This window comes from Chiloscyllium plagiosum, unplaced genomic scaffold (assembly GCF_037043375.1).
Source record: "Chiloscyllium plagiosum isolate Xiang-an unplaced genomic scaffold, Cpla_swu_hap1 HiC_scaffold_34, whole genome shotgun sequence".
NCBI classification, from domain to species: Eukaryota; Metazoa; Chordata; class Chondrichthyes; order Orectolobiformes; family Hemiscylliidae; genus Chiloscyllium; species Chiloscyllium plagiosum.
Window position 1 is genome coordinate 24,895,983 of NW_028270172.1, and position 13,184 is coordinate 24,909,166.

General features: G+C 40.0%; 1 protein-coding gene across 3 annotated transcripts in view; it reads right to left on the reverse strand.

The window, feature by feature from the left end:
- zdhhc11 (zDHHC palmitoyltransferase 11) overlaps positions 1 to 13,184 on the reverse strand; it is a 148,941-nt gene that overhangs the window by 36,897 nt on the left and 98,860 nt on the right. For all 3 annotated transcript variants that reach the window (XM_043719342.2, XM_043719340.2, XM_043719341.2), the window contains 2 exons: positions 5,403 to 5,581; positions 2,211 to 2,312 (listed from right to left, as the gene is read on the reverse strand). In XM_043719342.2, the coding sequence (XP_043575277.1) occupies positions 2,211 to 2,312; positions 5,403 to 5,581 (281 nt within the window). The remainder of the gene's footprint in view (positions 1 to 2,210; positions 2,313 to 5,402; positions 5,582 to 13,184) is intronic.

Genomic DNA, 13,184 nt, shown 5'->3' on the forward strand with positions numbered 1-13,184 from the left:
CCCAGCCCATCGCAGCCGATCAAGGGTGATCAGTACCTCGATGCTGGGGATGTTGGCCTGGTCAAGGACACCGGTGTTGGTATGTCTTTCTTCCCAGTGGATTTGCAGGAACTTGCGCAGGCAGCGTTGGTATTAGTAATATGGACTACAAATTTCTATAGCACATGAATTGTTGCAAGATTGAAACTGGAGGAACAGCTACGCAGTTTAGATGATGGGTACCGTCAATTAAAATTTGTTGCTCTTGCTTACATTTAAGATAAAATGAGAGCAACTGGGAACAAAGGTTCTGAGCTTGGAAAATATTGGACTGTTATTGCTGAGAGAAAGCAACTTTAATGAATTGTACAAAAGTGACGCAAAAGGAAACAATTTGTTATCCACCAAGACTCATGAAACACAGCTTGACCTGTAAATAAGCAGTTCACTGCTACCGTGGCAACTGCTACATACAAATTGGAATGTTCATATCTTTACCCTGGCCCTGTTATGCAGTTAACCATTAACTACATCTGGCTTTGAAGCACAACAGCAATGCATGTAGCACCATTCCGAAACTATCCACAGTTAACAGCTGAAATATGACTCACAAATCTAATCAGTCATAAATAACTAGTGCCTGACCACATTGCAAGGAGACGTTTTCTCTTTAAACTACAGTTTACAAAAAAGGGATTTTTAAAATTTGTTTGTGCGATGTTGGCAGCACTGGTTAGGCCAACATTAATTTCCTATCCCTCATTGCCCTGGACAAGGTGGTGGTGAACTGCCTTCTTGAAACACTGCATTCCTTGCAGTGTAGGACCACCCAAAGTGATGTTAGGATTGGTTTTACTGGATTTTGATCCAGTGAATGTGACGGGGTTCGGAATATGGTCCCAAGTTAGGATCTGATTTGGCGAGCAGCAGAACTTGCAAGTGACAGTGTTCCCATGCATTGCTGACCTTGTCCTTGCAGGTGGTAGAGGTCACAGGTTTGAAAGGTGCTCCTTAAGTAACCTTGGTGTATTACTGCAGTGCATCTTGTAGTTTGTGCACACTGCTGCCACCAATAAGAGTTCTGAATGGAATATATGCTGACAAGTGGTGGATGTGATGCCAGTCAAGTGGGCTGCTTTGTACTGGATGGTGCCGAGCTTCTCAAGTGCTGTTGGAGCTACACTCCTCAGGCAAACAGAAGGTATTCCACAACAATCCTGATCTATGCCTTATAAATGGTAGGCAGAAGGTAAATGACTTGGCGTGGGTATCTTGACCTCTTCCTGCCCTTGTAGCCAAAGTGTTTATATGGTTAGTCCAGTTCGGCTTGGGTCAATGATAACCCTTCAGAATACTTGGGGAGTGGGGTTCAGCAATAGTAATGCCACCAAACCTCAAGGGGTGATTGTGAGATTATTTCTTAAAATGGACATTAAACAGACATTATATTATCATGGAGAAATGAAACATTTCATAAGTATAAAATTTGCTTTCTAGGGCCAGTAGTGATTATGCACTTTGCACACCATTAATAATGTAGTTCCATTTCATTCAACCAGGTGCAATCTCTTCAAGTATTTCTACAGTGAAAGTAATTACATAAAAAGGAAAGTTATCTTCAGTTCAGTAATTAATAATCAATGGTAGACTAGGTGGACTTTGGCAGTGCACCCTATGAATAAGTGTACAATCACTGACAGCAATAACTGGGTTTCTAATTTAGACTAGATTCTCTACCATGTAGAAACAGGCCGTTCGGCCCAACAAGTCCACACCGGCCCTCCGAAGAGTAACCCACCCACCTACTCCCTACTAATGTACCTATCACTATGGGCAATTTAGCATGGTCAATTCACCTGACCTGCACATCTTTGGATTCCGGGAGGAAACCAGAGCACGCAGAGGAAACCCATGCAGACACGGAGAATGTACAAACTCCACGCAGTCGCCTGAGGCTGGAATCTAACCCGGGTCCCTGGCACTACAAGGCAGCAGTGCTAACCACTGAGCCACTGTGCCACCCTAGACACATATAAACTTTATAAGTTGCTATCAGTTTCAGAACAGTAGTGACGGTGAATGCTAACAGTCATTCCAACCACAAAATCCAGGTCAATGAAAATGAAAGCACTTTGACTTGTAGCCATATTGATTTGCTGACTCCTTCAACTCGCTAGCTAAAGTTTTGTTGTAAATTGGAAGGGTTGTAAGTAAATTCTTGAATGCCATACCAGTAGTTTCGCCCTCCTACACAGTTGTTCAGCCACTTGCAATGATGATCAAAATCTGAAATGCACTTGTTACAAGTGCTGCAATGTTTGGCTTTCACTCCCCTGAAAAGAGAAAGCAAAAAGAAAGATTCATTCAGCACATGGCTGTGTGATATGTCCTTTACCAATGAGGGACAACATGACTGATTTTATGTTGGATCGGCGATTAAGGAGAAACTGTTTATTCAAGGAAATGAAGGTTTGGAATGATCTGCTTCTGGGGTTTTTAAAGGCAAAATAATGGATGCTATAATGGAAAAGCAATTTATCTTGCAATCTCCCACATTACAAATATACCTTGACTAAATGAAGAGCTGAAGGTTTCAAATTGAATCTACAAAGTGGATTACTATATGGGCTTCATAACTGGATGTCTTTCAATGAGAACAAACAAGTCTAAAATCAGATCCGATAGGAGATATTAACAATCACCAGGGGTTGAGATAAATAAATAGCAACTATGAGATCAGCCAAGCACAAAAGACAGAAGCTTAAAATAATCATTAAGGGAGGGTCTAGGAGAAGTTTATGGCAGAGGACAGGTCTAATAATGAGATGCCATTCTAGAAGTGGAAGCAAAATCTATAAATAGATTTTAAAAGATTACTGGTTTGAAAAAAAGGCAGAGCAATGGGAAGTTATGGATATTTAGAGAGCAAGCAATAGGTATAACATATGATCTTCCTCTGGACCATAAAATGTTCTGAAGTATTTGAGTTGCAGGCTAATAGGATAAGATTTAAGGGGCTGAATGCCCATGTTTCGGTACTGACTTTATGTAATGCACTGACTGAAATGCCAATCTCCAAAACGATACTAATTGCAAACCTTCAAGGCTGGTGACATCCTTCACAGGTTTTCAACTACATTTAAAGCTGATTTGTCACTGATGGTCACAGAACTCCCTATCTTGGGGAGTAGGGAGTAGAAGAAAATAAGTTATACTAGGCTTTTAATTCTGAATCACTCTCACTGGGTTGTGCTGCGAAGTACAGGTGCTGTTGAAGACAGACTCAAACAAAGCTGTGGTTTACTTAAAATTAATAACATGGAAGTAGATATTTTGGACAACTAATCTATGTTGATGTTTATGTTCCAAACAAGCATCTCTCCAACTTACTTCATCTAATTGGATTAACATACATTTTTATTCATTTTTCCTTCGCATTGGTTTCAAGATTTTTCTTAAACATATCAATACTAGTTGCTGCAACTACTCCTTATATTCTTTCACAGAAAGTGAGCATAGCTGGCTGACTCAGCATTTAATACCCGTCTCTAGTTCCCCCTTGAGAAGGTGGTGGCGAGCTACTTTGCTGAACCGCTGCAATCCATGTGGTGTAGGGAGACCCACAATGCCTTACGGAGGGAGTTCCAGGATTTTGAACCACCGACAATGAAGGTGACATATTTCTAAGTTCAGGATTGTGAGTGGCTTGGAGGGGAACTTCCAGATGGTGCTGTTCCCATGAATCTGCTGCCCTTGTGGTTGCACATTCCACATTCTAACCAGACACTCTGTCAAGGGGTTTCTTCTGAACTTCTGATTGGATTCATTAGTGATTATTTCATACTTATGCTTTCTAATTTTAGTTTGTTTACCATTGTAAACATGTTCTGAGGGCTGGCTTTTATGGACTCTGCCAGTGTATTTGATGATTGGCAGCTCATAAAATAAAGTGGGTGCTCTTTCCATGACCTTCCCATTCATTCTCAACCTGTCTCCCATACTACAGTGGGAGATGTCTACTGAGGCCCTTTAGCAGCCAATTAACATTGTAACCCATCACCCACCCTACAGCCTATGTGTTCCAAGGCGGGGTGTGGAGTGCACTGAATCATTAAAAGGCCTGATTGAGAGAAAGAGTATTGGGCAGTGATGGAAACACTGGCACAGCTCCTGTGCCCATGAACTCCAAGCCACTCACACTCACCTTTGCTCTGAGTTCTTTTGATGATCCTTGGCCTCTGATGGTACACCTCTGGCAGCTTCTACCATTCCTGCTGGTGCAGTTGCACAGCTGCTAATCTCTGGTAGGCCAGTAGCTCTCACAGGGTGGGATTTTGATTCCTGGGGTCCTTGGTTCCAGGGGAGGCCTGTCTCTATCTACTTAAAAATCTGTTCAGCCTTCCTGAAAGAAGACAATGTGCGGAGCTTGCTTGCTCTTCAACCAATGGACAAAATCTCTGTGGGCTGCATTAAATACCACCCACAGTGTTAGGAGAGTGCAGAAAATTAAAGAATATGTGTAATGGGAGAAAGCATTTGGACTTGCAGTAATGAAAAGGCTGACAGGTTGAAAGTAACTGGCAATAAAGTCAGAGGGAAGATGAAGCAAAGACAAAATAATTAGATGAGTTGGAAAGCAGAGCCTAAAACAGAAATGAAGCAGATTAATCAGTAACTTGTGTTGTTTGCTGTGTTGTGCTTATGAAAATAACATGATTCCAAATGTTGATGCAAAATAAAATCCACCTTGAAACATAGCAAAGGCAGACAGTATCAGCACAGTATCATGTGACCATAGGATATTGTCATGGGTGAGCCTGTTCTCTCCACATATTATGTTCACACATGTAAACATTCAAGGGCAATGGAGTTAATTCATAAAAGTATTTTTAAATAAATAAATGGCATAAATGGCACAGTTCCCCCAAACCCCATTCTTAGGCTAGCCCCTACTACTAAAGTCAACTCTTCAACTCCAATTACTCCCTTGAGTTAAGTTGAATGAAGATCAATGAAGATCACAGATAAGCCTCAGACTTCTCTTGTCCTTTTGGCTCACTAAGCAATGCATAGAGCACTCAGCTACTGCTGGGCCCTTCTGATTCTTAGTTTGCTTCACCCCGTGTGTGGAATTAATCCCTGTCCTCTTTTATTGTTTGACATGTAAAGTGCAGAGACTCAAGTACATTCTGTTATAATGTGGGTTTCGATAACACAAATCCACTGACGCTGTTTCCAAAACATGAACTTTAAAAACCTGTGTTGGCTGTAACGCGATTACATTGCCTACACTTTAAGTGCTGTTTCTAAAGCACAGATTTTCTATAATGCGGGGTTGCACAATTATCGCATTACATAAGATCTGACTGTAGAATTGAACGTGTGAGCTCATGAACCCTCTGTGTAACCAGGCTGATACATACACATCCACTTCACACAAGTAGCAGTGCTGATTCTGAATGACATGGGGATGCTTGGCTCGATCAAGAGTTGGCATGGGAGTGTTGTAGTTTTTTCTGGTACGCACACTGCTGTCTGCCGGATCAATGGAGACAGCAACCAGGTGGACAATGAAATGATACACAAACAACGTGCCAATTATCTGAAACCATTGATGTTAAGGGACAAAACTAGATTGAGGAACTGATGGAAATTTTTAAAGAAACAAGTTAATGCTTCTTACTTAAAGTCATACAGCACGAAACAGTAATCTGCGCCAACCAGACATCCCAATCTGGTCTTGTCCCATTTGCTGGCATTTGTACCATACCGCTCTAAATCCTTCCCATTCATGTACCCATCCAGATACCTTTTAAACATTGTAATTGTACCCACCTTCCACCACCAGCCTGGCTTGTTCCATACACACACCACTGTTTGTATGAAAATGTTACCCCTCAGGCCTTTTTAAAATCTTTCCTCTCTCCCTTTAAACCTATGCCCTCTAGTTTTGGACTCCCCTATCCTGGGGAAAAGGCCTTGGCTATTTACCCTATCCATTATCCCTCATGATTTTATAAACCTCTGTAAGGTCACCCCTCAGCCTCCACGCTTCAGGAAAATAAAGCCCAGGCTATTCAACCTCTCCCCATGTGTCAAATCCTTCAGTCCCAGCAACATCCTTGTAAATCTTTTCTGCACCCTCTCAAGTTTAACAGCATCCTTTCTATAGAAGGGTGACCAGAATTGATCTTTAGTTCAAGTCAATATACAGTAAGCAAGACCATTGAGTAATTAGTTCACTGGTTGAAGGGAAATGAGAGAGTGTGACAGGAAATCTGGTGCAATCCAACACTGAACAGCAACACCCGTTACCTTGTTGACCATTTTAACCCTGAGTACAGTGAAATTCACATTACTTGACACACACCAGAATCAAATAGAGTTGCTAATCAAAACTTGCATTAAATTGCAATTCATCGTAATAGTAGCAATTGAACAAAACATGCCTCAACGTACACTACATTGAGCCTCTCTGCTTTGGACTCTTTTTCATTACAAACATTGAAGGAAAAATCCTTCAAACTTTCAGCAAGTTCTTTGACCATCACCTCAGACTGGCAATATTGATACTTTATGTGTGACATCTGAGGTGGAGGAAATAAGTGAGATTCTGGTTTGTGGAATATTCTGGTGGATAGGGTGCCAAATGCCATGAATTCTATTGGGCAAAGCATCAAAACTCTATGCAACACAACATCTGATCTTTTCCTGTCGGTCCGTTTTGTATGTTCACACACAAATGAAAGTATTTGTATCTTTTTCACAATTAAGATCCTGCTCCAGCAAAATTCATGAAAAAGACACCTTGTTCATTATTCCCAATAGATTGTAGCAGCTATATTATAGCTCAGTCAGTTAGATCAGTCATAGTCAGAAAGTTACAGGTTCAACTCACAGCTCAGACTTGAGTACTGAAATCTAAATAAACAATACAGGACAGTACTGAAGGAATGCTGCACTGTCGGGGGTGCTTTTATTTTCAGTGCTAAGTTAAATCAAAGTACTGTCTGCCCTCTTTGGTGGTGAAAGATGCATGGCATTATATTGAAAAAAACTAGAGGAGTTACTCCTGGCAACACAAAAACAATTTGTTATCTACTCTTTGTCACATTGGTGTTTGTAGGAATTTGCTGTGCATAAATGAAGACCATAAAACCAGAAGAAGTAGGAACAGGAGTGGTCTACTCCACCATTCAACTAATCAAGAATCTATCTCAGTTTTAAATATACACAAAGACTCTGCCCCCACAGCTCTTTGTGGCAAGGAGTTCTAAAGACTCACAACCCTCTCAGAGAAGAAATTCTTGCTTATCTCAGTCTTAAATTGGAGCTCTTTTATCCTGAAACTATGCCCTCTATCCCTAGACTCTTCCATGAGGGGAAACATTCTCTCAGCGTTTTGTCTGTCAAACCCCTTCAGAATCCTACATGTTTCTATGATATCACCACTCATTCTTCTTAATTCCAATGAGTAGAGTTCAAATCTGTTTACCCTTTTCTCAATCCCCCCATTCCCAGGATTAACCGAGCAAACCTTCTCTGAATTGCCTCCAATGAAATAATATCTTTCTTTCAGTAAAGAGACCAAAGCTGCACATAGTATTCCAGGTGTGGTCTCATCATTACCTTATACAGACTTCCCTACTTGTATTTTCCAACTCCCTTGAAATAATGGCGAACATTCCATTAGCCTTCCTGATTACCTGCAGCACCCCTGTGCTAGCCTCCTGTGTTTCATGTACAAGAACCCCAAGTCCTTTTATGAGGCACTTTTCGCAACTTTTCTCCATTTAAATAATATTGTTCTTATGTTTTGCTTCCAATATTTTCCCATATTATATTCCAATTGTTAACCTTCTTGCCCGGTTATTTAACCTATCAGTATTTCTGTGAACTGTTTGTAGCCCTCTTGCAACCTTCCTTTCCACTTCTGGGTGGCACGGTAGCATAGTGGTTAGGACTACTGCCTCACAGCGCCAGAGACCCAGGTTTAATTCCCACCTCAGGCGACTGACTGTGTGGAGTTTGCACATTCTCCCCGTGTCAGTGTGGGTTTCCTCTGGATGCTCCGGTTTCCTCCCACAGTCCAAAAATGTGCAGGTTAGGTGAATTGACCATGCTAAATTGCCTGTAGTGTTAGGTGTAGGGGAATGGGTCTGGGTGGGTTGCGGGTTGGTGTGGACTTGTTGGGCTGAAGGGCCTGTTTCTACACTGTGAGTAATCTAATCTAATCTATATTTGTGTCGTCTCTAACTTTGGTTGTAGTATATTTGCTTCTTTCCTCCAAGTCGTTTGTATATATTGGAAACAGTTGTGATCACAGCAGACAGCTCTGTGGAACCGCACTGATCATGAGTTGCCAGCCTGAAAAAGAACCTGTTACCCCCTGTTTCCTGCTCATTTATCAAGTCTCTATCTGTGCCAAAATACCAGCTCCAATACTCTTAACATATAATCAAAAAACTGAAAGAACTGCGGACGCTGTAAATCAGAGACAAAAATAGAAATTGCTGGAAAAAGCTTGGCAGGTCAGGCAGCACCTGTGGAGAGAAATCAGAGTTAATATTTAGGGTCGCGTGATCCTTCTTCAGACCTCAGTTCTGAGGAAGGATCACTCGACCTGAAACGTTAACTCTGATTTCTCTCCACAGATGCTGCCAGACTTGCTAAACATTTTCAGCAATTTTTATTTTTGTATCTTATAATCTAACCTTTTGAGTGGTACCTTGTCAAATGCTTTCTGGAAGTCCAAATACAAAACATCTACTGGTTCCCCATATCACTCTAGTAAGGCTTCCTTAAAAGCTCTAATAAGTTTGTTGGACACCATTTCCCTTTCATGAAACCAGACTGACGCTGCTTGATTAGATTATGATTTTCCAAAAATGCTTCTATTACTTCCTTAATAATTGATCCCAATATTTTTCAAACAATAGGTACCGGGCTAATCAGCCTATAGTTAGCTGTTTTTTGCCTCCCTTTCTTTTTGAATAGGACTGTCACTTTGGGAGGATTTTACTCCTTTGGCAGAGTCCAATGTTTGTTTGGAAAATTACAACCAATGGAACCATTATCTCTGTAACTTCTTTTTGAATCCTAGGATATAAACCATCAGGGTCAGTTGACATATTTGCCTTTAGCCCCATTAGTTTATCATCACTTTTCTATTGATGTTGATGGCAATTAATTCATTCCCCCCCCCCCCCCCCATTATTCTTTGGTATTAATGGGATGTTTGAAGTATCTTCCACCATAAAGATTAATGCAAAATATCTGTTCTACTCCTCTGCCATTTCCTTGTTACCCATAAACATCTCCCCAGATTAATTTTCTAAGGGACCTATGTTAACTTTGACTCTCTCTTCCTTTTTATACATTAAAAGAAGGATTTATTGTTAGCTTTTATATTCCTCACTAGTTTGCCTTCATAGTTTATTTTCTCTTACTTTATTATCTTTTTAGATCTCCTTTGTTGGATTCTGAATTTATCCCATTCTTCTGGGGGAATCACTGACTTTTGCCTCCTTATATACTTTCTCTTTCAATTTAATACTCTCCATAATTTTATCAATTAGCCATGATTTGTTTACCCCTTGCTTAGAATCTTTCCTCTTAGTATGACACAGCGGCGAACCCTTCTGCTCATTCAACCAAACACCCAGAAAATGTTCACCTCATCTCATAAGCTATTAAAGTATGAGTGACAGAGAATTCTCAAATTCCACAATTTAAAGAAAAATACTATCAATTTATTCCTTAACTCTAAAAGTGAACATTAAACAACAACTATTCATAACTCTAAGCTCCCCTTTCTCTTAACTGCTTCTTATCTGCCTCCAGCTCTATAACAATATACTGTTCCAATAAAAAACCTGTATTAAAATTACAACAACTTAATTTCAAAACCATACAGCAGCTGTCATCTCCAATGGGTGTCCTTCTTCTTTCGACTAAAGATTTCCCTGGGTCGTCTTCTGATTTTACTGTAAAGATGTTCCATATGAGAACGATATTTTTGATTGAGAATGTTTTGAATGGCAGTCTCTTTTGTTGGAAGTTTACTCTCTGTCTGACTTTCAAAATACCTGTTTTTTATACACCCAACATCGGATCGTCTCATTGGCTCAATATTGGCAAAAACAATAAATTCAAACTCAATTGGGTTTTAGTATCCTCGGACATAATTTAAACTGATTGATTCAATTTGAATTGTTGTCAAAACAACAACCAACTCAGGTATCTATTTCACAGCCAAATTTTACATATTTTCAATTTTCCAGTGCACTCTAAGACTGCTAGCTAGTCATATAACTGGTGCTTGTAAGCTCTCTGTGCAAAACAGCATTCACTCTCTCTGTGCAAAACAGCATTCAGTACATGCCTTCAATTTCATAACACTCATTACTGGGATATATTTTTGCTGAGATCATGAGTTATTTCTTATTATGTTTGCCTCTGCTTGATTACTATCTTTCTTGCTAATCCATCTGCTCAGTCCACTCAGCTAACTCTACCCTGATTTAATTGCAATTCCTTCTTTTCAAGTTAAACACAATTGTTGCTCTCCCAAGTTTCTCACTTTTGAACTGAATATTAAATTCTATGGTGTTATGATCACTATTTCTTAGAGGGTTTCTTTTTTTAATGAGGTAATTTATTAAAACTGCCTCATTACCCATTACCAGATCTAAGATTGTCTACTTTATGGTTGGCTCCATGATACATTGCTCCTTGAAACTATTCCTAAAGCACCCTATGAATTTGTTGTTATTGCTACCTTTTCCAACTTGATTAAGTTCAAGTTGATAAATCTTGATTTGATTAAAGAAACTCATAAGTATTGCTCTATTCTTTTTAAATGCTCCTATTATTTGTTGGCTTATACCCTTTCCTACAGTGTGGCTACTGTTTAGGGGTATATATACTACTCCTACCAATACCTTCTTTCCCTTGCTATTTTCAACCTCGACCCAAATGCCCTCTACATCATCCAAGCCGAGATAATTTCTCACAACTGTCTTCATCTCTGATTAATATCTTTTCCTTCCTTCCTGTCTTTCCAAAAGGTCAAATATTCTTTTTCCAATTTTGATATCCAAGTAATCATGTTTCCATAATGGTGATGAGATTACACCCATTTTTCCCAACTTGTGTCATCAGCTCAATACCTTATTCCAAATGCTTCTTGCATTAAGATACAAAGCCTTTAGACTTGCCTTTCTATGGTTTTTAATCTATGTCTATGGCCCATGGCCCTAGTTGCCTCTCAACTTTGATTACCTGCCTACCACATTTGCATGTTACAGTTCTTTTTACTGTCCTGGATTCTCTTTTCCTTGTCACTCTGCTTAGGTTCCCTTCTCCTTTCCGTTCTCATTTAAACTCACCCCAACTGCACTCGCAAATACACACGTTTGGACCTCAGTCCCATGGCTACCTAGGTGTAGTCAACCTCCCTCCAGAACCAGTCCCAGTGTCCCAGAAAGCTGAAACACCCCCTTGCACCAGCTTTCCAGAAACCCTCTAAGAAGTAGTGATCATAACACCATAGAATTTAATATTCAGTTCAAAAGTGAGAAACTTGGGAGAGCAACAACTGTATTCATCTACAATGGAAAAGTTGTTGGATTTTATAATCAAAGATAGGGTGACTGATCACCTTGGAAAAATTCAGTTAATCAGCAAGAGCCAATGTAGAGTCATGAAGTGTAGGTCATGTCTTACAAACCTCAGAGTTTTTTGAAGACATGACAAAGGTGATGGCAGAGATAAGTTAAAGCATGTTGTTTCTATGGACTTGCAGAAAGCTTGGATAAAGTCCCACATTACTGTTAGCTCAGGAGGAAGCCCATGGAATTGAGGGGAAATTACTCACATGGACAGGAAATTGGTTGAGTGTCAGGAAGCACAGTTGGAACAACAGGTAAGTACTTAAATTGTCAGGAACATGACCAGTGGTGTCCCACAGGGATCTGTATTTGTGCCTCAATTATTCATAATATTCATTAATGACTTGGGTAGTGGCACAAAAAGTCAAATATCTAAATTTTATGACAAGACAAAATTGGCAGCACTGTGGACAGTCAATGATTAGACAATAGTTGAGGAAAGCATACAATTACAACAGGATATTGATAGATTAGGTGAATGGACAAAGCTGTGGAGATGGATTTTACGATAAGCAAGAGTGTGGTTATCCATTTTGGACTGAAAAAGGATAGATTAAGGTATTTTTTTAAAAAGTACAAAATTAAATTCAGTGGCAGTCCAACAAGATTTGTGGGTTCAGAGCATAACTCCTTAAAATACCACAAACTGGTACAGAAAACTTTCAAGAAGGCTAATGGAATGCTGGCCTTCATATCTAAAGGGATGGAGTATAGGGACACATATGCAATGCTGCAGCTATACAAATATCTAGTCAGACCCCACTTAGGGTATTGTATGCGGTTCTGGGCACCACACCTTAGGAATGATGTTTTGGCCCTGGAGGGAGCTCAACACAGCTTTACAAGGATGATACGCAAACTTCAGTGGTTATGAAGAGAGATTAGACAAATTAGGATAATATTCTCCAGAATTTAGACTGTTAAGGGTAATCTAATCAAGTTTTTCAGGATATTAACAGGGAAGACAGGGCAGATAAAGATAAACTATTTCCACTGGTTGAAGATTCTATTATTATTAGGGCCAGGCCATTCAGGAGAGATGTTAGAGAGTATTCCTACATGCAAAGCATAGTAGAGGTTTGAAACTCTCCTTCTCAAATGGCAGTCAATGCTAATTCAATTGTTAAATTTAAATCTGAGGTAGATAAACTTTTATTAAGTGAAGTTATCAAGGGATATGGGTCCAAGGCAGGGAGACAGCGTTAGACCACAGGTCAGCCATGATCTTATTGAATGGCAGAGCAGGCTTGAGGGGCTGAATGCCCTACTCCTGTTCCTATGTTCCTATCTGATCTATCCTGCTATTTCTACTCGAATTAGTCTATGGCATTGGTAGTAATCCTGAGACCAATACCTTTCAACTAACTCCCTGGCTCCTTAGATTCAGTTTTTTGGAACTCGTGCCTTTTTTTCAACCTATGTCATTGGCACTATTGTGTACCATGACCACGAGCTTATCACGCTCCTCATCCAGAATGTCTTGGAATCACTCTGACATATCCTTGACCCTAGGACCAGGGGGGTAGCACACCT